This window comes from Centruroides vittatus, unplaced genomic scaffold (genome assembly GCF_030686945.1).
Source record: "Centruroides vittatus isolate TY-2023 unplaced genomic scaffold, ASM3068694v2 contig_1154, whole genome shotgun sequence".
Taxonomy (NCBI): domain Eukaryota; kingdom Metazoa; phylum Arthropoda; class Arachnida; order Scorpiones; family Buthidae; genus Centruroides; species Centruroides vittatus.
The window spans coordinates 2,680,723-2,693,504 of NW_027120741.1; the positions used below are offsets into that span (position 1 = coordinate 2,680,723).

At 24.6% G+C, this 12,782-nt stretch overlaps 1 protein-coding gene across 1 annotated transcript in view; it reads right to left on the minus strand.

Moving 5' to 3' along the window:
* PolA1 (DNA polymerase alpha catalytic subunit) overlaps positions 1–12,782 on the minus strand; it is a 69,126-nt gene that overhangs the window by 23,562 nt on the left and 32,782 nt on the right. Inside the window, exons 14-18 of the mRNA XM_067275438.1 lie at positions 12,443–12,480; positions 12,082–12,201; positions 9,540–9,624; positions 6,515–6,669; positions 3,626–3,742 (exon numbers count right to left, since the gene is read on the minus strand). Of these exons, the coding sequence (XP_067131539.1) occupies positions 3,626–3,742; positions 6,515–6,669; positions 9,540–9,624; positions 12,082–12,201; positions 12,443–12,480 (515 nt within the window). The remainder of the gene's footprint in view (positions 1–3,625; positions 3,743–6,514; positions 6,670–9,539; positions 9,625–12,081; positions 12,202–12,442; positions 12,481–12,782) is intronic.

Genomic DNA, 12,782 nt, shown 5'->3' on the forward strand with positions numbered 1-12,782 from the left:
TTAAAATACCAAACTCACATGTAGGTAATTTAAAATGCTTGTTTTATGTTAGTTACTTAAAGTCAATCTTAGAAACAACTTATTTATTGTAATCTGGCATTCTTGTTTTCATTTTTATGTAAGATACTTGATTCTAAAAATTAAAATATTTATTTGTTGAAAAAAGTTAATTAAAGAAAAACTTAAACTCTTTAAAGAAAGTCTAAATATTTAAACATACAATCAATTATATACAGTCAAAATTTTATATAACAAAGTCGCAAAATACTGAAAAAATTCGTTATACAGAAATTACACACTTTGGTGTATAAAGTGGAATTTTAACACAGTTTATTCGTTATTTTATGTAATTTAAATTAATATAAAACATAATATAAACATAGTTTTAACTTTAAGTAAATTTACATTTGTGTATTAAAATACAAGTTAGTTTTACTACATTTTGTAAAAAAAACTTGTAATATTTTGTCACATAGAACAATTAAAAAATGTTCTCTCTTCGTATACACTTCACACTTATTAAGAGCATTAAAACTACTTCATCTAAATCAACATAAATGCAGGTTCTGACACATTTTCCTGTAGGTCTCACATCATCGACTAATTCGCAAAATTGATTCGCAATTTGTTATTATGGTTGATAAACTACTTACAGGAATTCCAAACTTTGCTACAATGCCTTTCTTTTCTGTGCTTTTATCAATTTCCCACAACACTTTAACTTTTTTAGTAATGCTTAAACACTATATTAACAGTTCTTCAAATTCCAGCTGGATGACTTATTAAATAAAATAAAATCTCACTAACTTCAAAAATTAGTCCAGCAGTTGTCAAAATAACCATCTTTCTAACATTTTCGACATTCATTAATTGTAAATCATTTATCTGTCAATGATGGAATTTGGACCTAATCTCTCCCCCTTCTTTATAACCTGTAACCACATGGGGGCAGACTACATTATGTTTTAAATGCTAATGACCAGTATTTCTCACATCTGGGCCACAGTGTTACAGAGTTTACAGATTGATACCTGAAATTGAACCTGAATTTGAACTCAACCTAGATGAAGTAATTGACTTTTAATGATAGATGGTCCTTACAAATGAAAAAAAATTTTTCATACAGAAATCTAACTTTGTTATTTAGAAGCAATTTTACATGTATTTTTTAATTGAAAGAGCAGGGTACAATGCAAAAATTTGTTATACAGAGAAATTCACTATACAGAAGTTCGTAATATGAAAATTTGACTGTATATTATAGACATTACTGCCTTTATTTCCTGGACATTGAATAAAACAAAACCAGTTGAGTTGAATAATGTATAATTACTAAAAGTAACTGCTCACTTGGCTAGTTTAGCTAAATCAAAACCTTTAGAGATCTATAAATAAACCAAGTAATAAACAGAAATAAAGATGCTCTTATTTCTTAATATACAAATGTGATCATAATCAGCAATACTTATGTTATATTTTCAAAACCTTTGAATCATTCCTCATTTTTCTAAAATTGCTATTGTATATAAACATTTTATAAATATTTTCTATATTTTACTACTCTGTATGCATATATTTCTATTCATGAAATTCAAATATTTTGAAATTTGTAACTCCTTTTATGAAATTTCTGAAATTTTAATGTGTTACATTTTATTAAATTACATTTGCTTTGTTTTAAATATGAAGATTTGTTAAAAAAGATTAAAATATTTGTTTATTACAATAATCTTTGGTTTTTAGAAATAGTATACAAATAGTCCTCACTTTCAAATATAAAATGCATTCCTAAAAGCGTGTACAAATGTCAAATGCCTGAAAAAATGAGATTGCACATCATAAAGGTGTTCTGTTTCCAGAGAGTCAAATTAAAAATTATAAAATCTTTTATTAAGATAAAAAGTTTTAATTTTTACGGTAAATATGTTACACCTGGTAATGTTATGCAGAGCCAGGCAGAAGTGCATAGGCAATCACTGGAAGGTATGCTGGATAATTGAGAGGCTGAATTAGTGAGAGTTTACTGCATAAAAAAGGATGACAATTGAATACCATAATATGAAATGTCCAGGGTATAATAGTTGCTTTTCTCAATGAGAAATGTTCTCTATGTTTATGTGGTTTAAAAATGATAAAATATTTGAGAAACTATTTATATTAGTTTATGAGTCTTTCTCACAAGAAACTGTAAGAATGATAAGATAATGCCTTTATAGTGAAACCTCACTTAACAAGCATAATTCATTCCAGAACCTTACTCGTAAAGGGAAATACTCGTTAACCAAAACAATTTTTCCCATATAAATTAATGTAAAATACGATAATGTGTTCCATGCCAAAAAAAAAAAAAAATACTCAAATATTTTATGTATAATGTTTATTCAAAGAAAATTATACAATATACATTGTTAAGGAGCATGAATCATCTTCATATTTTCTTCTAGGACAGAATGAATCAACCTGAAATGCCAATTCGATTTGCAGAAAACAAAAAAACTTGTAAAAATATGCCTCATAAACAGCCAAATGATTTTCCAACTTTTTGGGCTATGTAAAGGCTATACTTAAATATTTGAAATTAATTAATTTGACTAGAGGTAGACAGTTATGCTTCCATCTCGTATTAAATTTAATAATTATAAATAATTCATTTTTTAATTTAGACATTTTTAAAATTTAATTTGGAATTGGTCATTAAATTTAATATGAGATGGCAGCATAACTGCCTACCTCTAGTCAAATTAATCAATTTCTAATATTTAATTATAGGCTTTACATACCCAAGAATTTGGCATATTGTTTGGTATGTTTATTATATAACTGGCTATGGTTGTTGATGTTTATATGTAGTATGTCTGAACACAAATTTGGAAAAATGTGTGATCACAAGCGACACTAAGATGCTAGTGGAACGAGTGCTAAACACAGACTGATGTAGCATGCACACAATTTGAGACTGCCCCTCTCCTCGTCATGCGAAACGTCACTCGTTATGTGAAAAGTTGCTTGTTTTATACATTTTTTACAATTTGTTTTGCTTGTTATGCAAATTACTCATTATGAGAGGTTCTCATTAAGCGAGGTTCCACTGTATCTGTGTTTTAAAAAGAAGTATTATATTATTAAATGTTTTTAAATTCAACAGATGATATCAAAATATAAAATCTGAAAAATAAGGACCACTAAAATCAATAGAGCTATTTTTGTGTTGAATCTTTGAATCTTTTATTGTTATTTTTAAAATGAATGATGAAGAACAATTTTCTCACTGAAATGAAAGAAGTTGACTAGAATAATTTTAAAGTAATAAAAAATATTTTATTAACTAAATAAGTTAGTTATTAATATTTTAATAAGATTTTTAATTATCATTAAAAGTTTATCAAAATAAAAAAAATATTAAAAATTTATTTAAAAATCATATCATCAAATATCAGCATGATCAAGATTAAATTATGTTACTGAAATATTCATATATTTATTATATGATACAAAATATATATAATAAATTAAGCATTTCATATAAAACTATAAATAAAAATTGATTTAAAATTAAATATATTATCATAATAAAAAAATATATGTACTTTTATAACAATAAATGCATAAAGAAAAAATAATTTACCCATTGATTAGGCATTCCTGTTCGTTTTAATCTTCCAAAACGTGACCAATGAGAAATTTTATTAACTGTAATCCGATGCATAAGAACATCAATATCAAAGCCAAGAATATCATGACCCTAAATAATTTTAAGAATATTATTTTATATATTTAATGGCTGCAGAAATTCTTTAAATTATTTTAAACCATTTTACTCATAATATTTTTTTTTTTTCAGTAAAGAAATTTATAAATATTTTATTTGGGAATATTTTCAGCTCTCATTCATCAACAATAATATATATTACAAGCTTTTACAATGTTTAATGGAACAAAGCTGAAAAAACAAATACCATACTTTAGATTGTCTGAAATTAAGTATTCACTAATCACTAACTGATTATGCTAGTAATTTATTTACTGACAATGCCTATACAGTTTAAAACAGAATTCCAACTTTTTTAAGTACCATCATATCATTACCATTGATAACATTTAGAGACAAAAAGGAAAATAAATGTTAATTTGTTCAAGAATCTTAATTAGATATTCTTCCTGACATTCCTTTAAAAAAAACATGGTTATCCCAGAATACTTTAACTTTCCAATCACATGTTCAAGTGAATTTATGGCTGATGCAGACTCAATGAAAACTGAAAATGTTCCCAAATAAAATATAAATACATTATTTGGGAAGTTTGTTTTCTTAATAAGCATATTAAAAATATTTTGAATAATGGGATCAAGTTTCATAGACTATAAAAAAACATTTTTTTTTTTTATTTAAGAAACTGCAATCATATGATTCCCTAATGATAAACCAAATAAATTTAAGAATAGTAAAACATTTTAAAAGTCATAATGCACTTTACTGAGAAACTTTCACAAAGAATCAATCATTTTCAGAATATTTTTCACTTTGTTCTCAAACACCTTATTTAAAAATATAAAGACAGAATTCAAACAACAAATATTCATATAATTGTAGCTATTTTAATTGTAAATAACAAATATACAATTTTACTATTTTTGTTTGTGATTTTTTGATTATAATTTTCTGTTTCTTGCTACCTCTTTATTGTTATATTTATGCTTTTTTTTGTGAGATATATGAAATGTTTTTGTTGAAAGAAGTACAGTAATCTCATGCTGTATAGCCTTACTTATTAAATTAAATGTGCAAATAAATAAGTAAATACTCAATTAGAATTAATTTAAACCCTTTAAACTCCAATTCTTGTTTAATTTTGCACTCATGCATATAATCATATCAAAATTCTTAATCAATGTCAAATGTAAAAATATGAAAAAAATAAATTGTGAAAACAAAATGACAGTATTATACAACAGTATAATTCATAATTATATTTAGTAATAACAAAAAATAATATATTTTTACATTTAAAATTATTATTGTATTAAAATATTTTTATTAGTATTTCATACTGAAAATTCTAACATTACTAAGTCACATTTAAGAGAATGCTTAGCCTGAAATTTAAATGTTCAACAATTTTCAATTGTTTTCTTTTGTGTTAAAGAATTTGAATTGTTTATTGAAAATAAATTAACTTTTGAATGCTATTTTCTATTTAAAAATTGGAGAAACTAAATTATTGCAGATTTTAACTTATGTCTAAATCATAATTGTTATTGTAATGTTATACCATATTTATGTTAAGAAGTTACACTAAAAGAAGACTCAAATTTATATTACTACAAATAAATAAAATAAGTAAATAAATAAATAAATAAATATATATATTTATTTATTTACTTACTTTTATATATATATATATATACACATATACATACATACAGTTGACTCCGCATAAGTCGACACCCCAAGGAGAAGTGGAAATGTGTCGAGTTATCTGATATGACAACTAAAACGAAGTTAAAAAAAACCACAAAACTACAATTAGGAAAATACAATAGTGCTTTATACAGTACATGCAATGTATCTCTCTGGCACAAAGTTGGTTTCTATGCCAAGTACCTCAGCAATTTCCATCACTTTTTGTTTCAGTATCGTCCTGAAACAGGAAGATTTGATGAATGAATTTCCTTTAGCCAACGTACCAGAGTATCTTCGACATCTTTATACAGAGACATTCTCTGGTGTTATTGAGACAGCTGTGACAAAGAACCAAGAAAAAGCTTCTTAATTCCTTCAAAATTCCCACTAATGTTGTTCTTAAAAGTTTTTTTTTGTTTTGCAAATTTGGCTTGTGAAGTTTTATTACATTCAAATTCAGACACAAGATCATATTTTTCCTTCAGCGTAAGCATTGTTAGCTTTTAGATACTCATTTCTAACAAAAATGTGAAAAATGTGAATAACGCATGAATGAAAGGTGAGAAAATGCAAGATCAGATTCTGTTATAGATTGTATGTTTTCTTTTTGTTTATCTGTTATTATTTTATATATAAAAATACCTAAAATGTAAAGGTACTTTTATTAATATGTACTGTACATAAATAAATAAGTCAACTCCCATCCTGAAAAAAATGAGTTCACACTGTACAGTAAGCTGTGCGTAGTCGATTTATCAGACGTCTAGACGAGTATGGGACAAAAAAAATATGTCAATTTATCCAGTAGTAATGAGTTAAACGGTGCCAAGTAAACCACAGTTTTTTAACATTAATGCCTACTTAAGTCTGCCGAGACCACAGAAAACTGACTACTTAACCGATGGTGTCTAGTTATACCTATGATGACTTGTACAGACTCGACTGTATATACATACACATACATATATACAAATACGGAATTACACTAAATATATTTTCCAATATTAAATCAGAAATATCATCTAAAAATATTTTAAAATGAAATATAAAACTATATAGACACAGCATAGTACAAAAAACATATTTACAATTTAATAAAATCCACATTCTTACCACTATAACATCAGGATCCATCTTACAAATTTTAGCTAAAAGCAATCCAAGTAATGCTCTTTCAGAATCTGCTAAATCTACTTTTGTGTTCTTATAGTTAGGCAATAATTTCTGGAAACCATAAGGAAACACACAAGTGCTTGGTTTTGAAAATACTAAAAAAAAAAAAAAAATATGAAAAACTATTAAATTTTAATAAAATTACAGTTAAATATACATTATTCTAAATGTTTTTGGTTTTAAAATTTTGAATATTATTAATTAGCATGATTATTATTTTAAATCTTTTGTTTCTTTTTGTTTTCTTACATACAAACATTTATAAAATTCTATTACTTTACTTCTAATTTCAAAAAAGAAAAAAAATTCAAAATAAAATAATTTGTTTCTATTTAAAAATCAAATATTAAATGATTTTTGTTTTCAAAACGTAAAAATATCTTCACATACATATAAATTCAGCTAAATAAAGAATATTCTTATAAATGTCTACAGAATTAAAGCAACGATATTCAAATCACTATCTAATATATTTATAAATTCTAACACTGATATACAGTAGAGCATCGATTATCCGACTCAATTGGGGACTGGGGTTGGTTGGATAACTGAAAAACAGATTACTAATAATGTATTTTTTCATACTTTTCGGTTTAGTATAGTAGTATATTAGTATATCTCATGTAATTAGTATATTAGTATATCGCTATTAACCTACTTCGCGTTGAATTTTCATCGATGACAAGCCTAACAAATTTTTTTTAAAAATAATAATCATCGCTATTGTATCGTTAAAAATTATTTCTTTATTTTGCACAAAATAAATACAAAAATAAAGAATAAATAGAAAATTAAGCCTGGTTTAAATACTGACTTCCCTTTAATGGTCGAGCCAGTGTTGCCAGCTAAAACACGCAGAAATTTAACAAAATAATATTAAAATAGCCAAGACATAGCCAAATATTGTAGCGCCACATCACTAGTAAACATTTGAATTTGCTGACTAGAATGCGGTCGGTTAACCGATGTGTCAGTTGATTGGGAGTTGGATAATCGATGCTTCCTTACTTAAAAATATACATACAGAACAAATGAGCCCTGATACTTAATAATACATGAAAATTTTAATACTTCTTGATACTAAAAATGAATTTTTGAAATAAATAGAACAAAGAAATATAAAATCATTTAAGCATGTGACTAAAAATATAAAAGATTCAGAAGTGTAGAATATTTTCAAGATCCAAAATTTCCTCAAAAATTATTTCACATTACCACACAAAATACTATATTCTAAAATGAATTAATAATTATTTCTATGTAGTTTGAAAAATTCAAATTAAATCATTCAAATAATTAAACTGGCTTATCCTATAATTTGCTACACAACACTAAACTGATAAATTAACTTAAAAATTTTTTAAATTAAAAGAACGTTTTAATTTAAGTACATATCATCATAGGATAGCATATACAGTTATAAACTTGATGTAATAGATTGATTAATGGAAATAAAATTGAAGTTGATGATGACTTATTTTCAGCGTAAAAAGTTAATTAATGAACCTATTTATGACCAAAAACACAAAATTTCTTTACAACAACAATGGTCTCACAATGTTTTTCTGAAAAATTATTTAAGAAATGAATTAATTTTTTGCAAAAAAGTAACTATTTTTCAGAATTTTTGACTTACCATTTCATTATTATTCTTTTTTGAAAATTCAACTGTATTTTTATGAAAAAATAAGAAAAGCATGTTTATAAAATGATAATAAAACTTCTATTTAGCTTAAAATATAAAAATAAAAATACTGAAAGTACAAAATTCTCATTTTCCATCATTTACAATCACCAGTGACAATCCAGAACAATTTTCACTTACAAAGATTGTAAATGACAAAAAATTTTGTATCTTCAGTATAGTTATTTTTATATTTTAAAGTAAATACCATCGGCTAATTTTTAATTTTAATTTTATTTAGTTGTTTAATCAAGATAATTCAGAAAAGTTTTTAAATGCAATTTATTAATTTGTAAACTTTCTCCAAATAGACAACTCCCCCTCAAAGTAAAACTTAATTACCTCACTACAGATTTTTAAGGAATTCTTTATTTTTGTTTTGATTAAACAATTTTTTTTAAGAAAATTACTTCTCATCTCATCTTCAGATCAAATTCTCATTCAGAGATTTTATCTGAAGATAAAAAGTAATTTTCTAAAAAAAATGTTTAATCAAAACAAAAATAAAATCTCTGAAAATCTGTAGAGAGATAATTAATTTTTAATTAATTTTCAAATTTTCTGTGTGGGGAATGAATCCTTCATTTTAATAAAGCTGACAAAATTTCATCCATTAAATAGTGCTGAAAAGTGTTTTGAAATAAAAACAGGATTTTTCTTTTTCAGTGCTTATTATGATTTTTACTGACTAGTTTACTTATAAGATAACACCTACAACTTCATACCATTTAGATACCACTACAATGACTGAGGAGACAAAATTGTTCTGTTAACAATTTTTAAACTATTTCCAAAGTCTATAGACTTTGGAAATAGTTTAAAACTTTAATTTCAAACTTAGCACACTTAGCATAAAATTTTATGAATTTTCATGAATTATACTAAAGCTTAATTGTTCAAAATTCTGTTTAGCTGAAAAACATTGAGATATCTGCAATACATAGTATTTTACATTGTGTTTTATGTGAATTTTTATATATAACCAAAACAAATTAAAATTGACAAAATTACATTAAATGTTAATAGAAACCTTACCAGTAATGATAAAATAACTTTATGGAACAATTTTCATTAAAAAAAATGAAAATATATTAAATATTAGGATGTTTTAGTTAAAACTCTTTGCCATTTAAACTTAATATAGAAAAAATTATTATATTTATAATAATTTAATTTTAATAAAAAATTTAAAAATCAAAACAAAATTAGCATTGTAAAACTGTTCATTCACTTTTTATTTTAAAAATAAATATTTTAATCTTTGAATATTTTGCAACTTACCACAGAAATGAGACTGAAAAGGCTGATTTGGTGCAGATTTATCCAGTGGAAATTTGGAATGAATAAGACAAGATGCAGCAATAATCTAAATCATTTTAAAATATTAATTTATGAAAAGATAATAATAAAACTTTCCCAAACATCATAATATTTAAATTAGAAACACTATCTTCTAATTTTGTTAATTTATCTATAGTAGTATATGCAGCACAAATTTTTTTTTGTGCTGAATACATACATAATAAATATATATTAAATTTTAAATATTTTAATAACCGTAAATAAACCAACTTCGTATTAAATTATTAGTTCTTTTTAAATGAATAAATTTTTTAGAATTTTTACACGTATTCCTCGTGATATTAAAGATTATAATGCCTATGATATTAATAACAACCAAAACTTAATCAATCAAAATAAATTTATTGTAAATATAAATTATTACAACAAAATTTATAAATTCAAATCTCACTCTGACCAGAGATTTTTCACAGATATTATTAAACTATAATAAAACTTAATTTGAAATTTTTATTAATTATTAATGTTATCAATAGAAAGCAATATCCACCTCATATATCTGTAGTCACCATCCTGCAGTCAATACTTGAATCACTTAATTAATTAAATTAACTCAATTCTAATTCTAGAAATGTTTGGTACAATATTATCAGATATTTAAAGTAAATAACCATACTGTGATGTACTACTTGCAATATGATAAAATGAATAAAATATAATATTAAAACCAAACAATTGCTAGATTATACTTGACTATATTACTACAGTACTAATAATAATTAAACGCTAAGTAATTTGGTACTAGCGGTAGGTTTAGGTGTCATCTCTTGCTGAATTTAATAATTATAATTAAATTAATAGTAGTACTAACAATAAATTATTAGCAGTAGTAATATAGCCTGATATAATCTGGCGATCATTTGGCTTTAATATATAACTATCAGGTTTTATATGTTGATATTTGTAAAATATAATATGATATTAAAATGTTTATGTCTAATATTTCATTGAGAAATAGATCTGAAAATATTTGATAACTTAAATTAACTGTACCTCAATATTTTTATATCTCATGCATTTATCATGACTAAAACTGTTCTTAATAGCTTTCAACTTACAATTAAATTTTTTATAGCTATCATACAATATTTATATTAGTAGTTTTCAGAATATGTTCACTTCACTAAATTTTAATTTAATTCTATGAAAAAAAAGAAAATTAGAATTTAATAAATATAAAAATATTATGTATATACAAAGAAAAACTTTGATTCCATTTCTTCTCTGTCATTTTAACACACCAGTGACAGCCCACAAAATTTCACAAACATATTTTAACTTTTTACTTGAATGTATTATTTTGTAAATTTTGGCAAAAACACCAGGACACTAATTTCCATATTTTGCATTTTATTGCAGAGACAGAACCTGTAAAGAAAGGTCGTCTCTGTGTTTATGAAATTTTGTGGGCTGTCACTGGTGTGTTAAAACAACGGAAAAGAAACTGGTTTTTCTTTGTATTTATATAATATTTTTATACTTATTAAATGTAAATACCATTGACCATATTCTAGCTTTTTACTTAGGATTACAATTGTTTTATCACTTAACAGCATGAGTGAATTATGAGGTTGATTGAAACTGATAAATGGAATAAATATGACTCCACTAAAACTACACAATGGATGGAAAGTCTCTAAGCAGGCATTGAGAAAGTGCTATAATTGTTGTAATAATAATGCAATCATAATAAAATTTGTGTGCATGTACAGCAATCAATGAAACTTTATAATTCCCACTTTGGTGATGTGGGCAATGACCAAGACAGACCAAACTCACAGTGGCAAAGAAAGAAAGCTGACTGCTTGTCTGTTCAGGAACAAGTGCAGATTGCTGCATGCTATGAGATGTGGAAATCAGTGGTTGCACTGCAGAGATGGTAGTGTATGGTGAAGGGACATCATGTCACAATCTGTCCAGAAAGAATCAAGAACTGTCATTCAGATCTAAAATGATTGTAAAGTCAGTTGTAGACATACGAAATGGCCATTTATCCACATCATAAAAATCTATGGAAAATGTGTCATCAGTAAATGACACTGGTGCCTACATTGAATTTTTAAGATATGCACCTGTATTTTCATTTAATAATGTACAGGTGAAATAATTTTTATCATCTTTGCATTTGAAATTATAATGATTTCTCATGTCTAGTTACTTTCCACCCACTCTGTTAATTAACTCATTTTATTCAAATTAAAAGAATTTAAATATATTTCATACAATTTATATGAGGTTAAAGACAGAATTCATTCCAATCATAATCATAAGTTATAAGTTGACTGCATTACATTAATCATATATGTAGATAGTCATCATACAAATTATTTTAACTATATTTGTTATTGAAAAATTACTATATTTCACACCTATTGAAAAACAGAGGTGAAATATTAATATGCAAATGCTAATTCACATTTGAAATAAATTTTTTTAAAAATAATAACTTAAGAAAAATTACCTCATTTTGCTGATTATTTGGATTTATAACTGTTTGTAATGATAATGAAAGAACTGTAACTGGTGGGATTAATTCTTTTTCAGTAGCCAAAACAAGATCTTCTGGTTTGGATATTAAAACCTAAAAATTTTTATTTTAATGATTAAATTAAATACAAAACTTAAACATTTCTATAATAAACATTTAGATGAATAACAGTAGTATTTCTAAATTGGTATTAAATCAATCATTGCATTGTTCATTCAATGTATCGTGTGTAGAAATTTTTAATATAATGTAACTTATTTTCATTATTTAAAATAAAAGATCTAAAAATTACCATTACAATAAACAATTTTCAATTAAAACTGAAAAATCTTACCTCAAATTTACACCAACTTACAGGTGGAGTTGAAACAACTATTTACACATTGAAATAAATAAAAATAAAATTAATCACAATAAATAATCTATATGCATTTAAATTACTACATAAAAAGAATTCATTATTTATTAAAATCTTAACTTTATATCTTTACATTCTGAATATCACACTGAATTATTGCAACATTACATATTTTAATGACCAAAACAATAAGATAATACAGACATCCAGATTTTAACCCATTACAATAGGTTTGTAATTGTTTTTGTTGGTTTATAAATAATTTGAAATAATAAGCTGATAAATCTGTTAAATGACTAGATTAATTTGATACTAG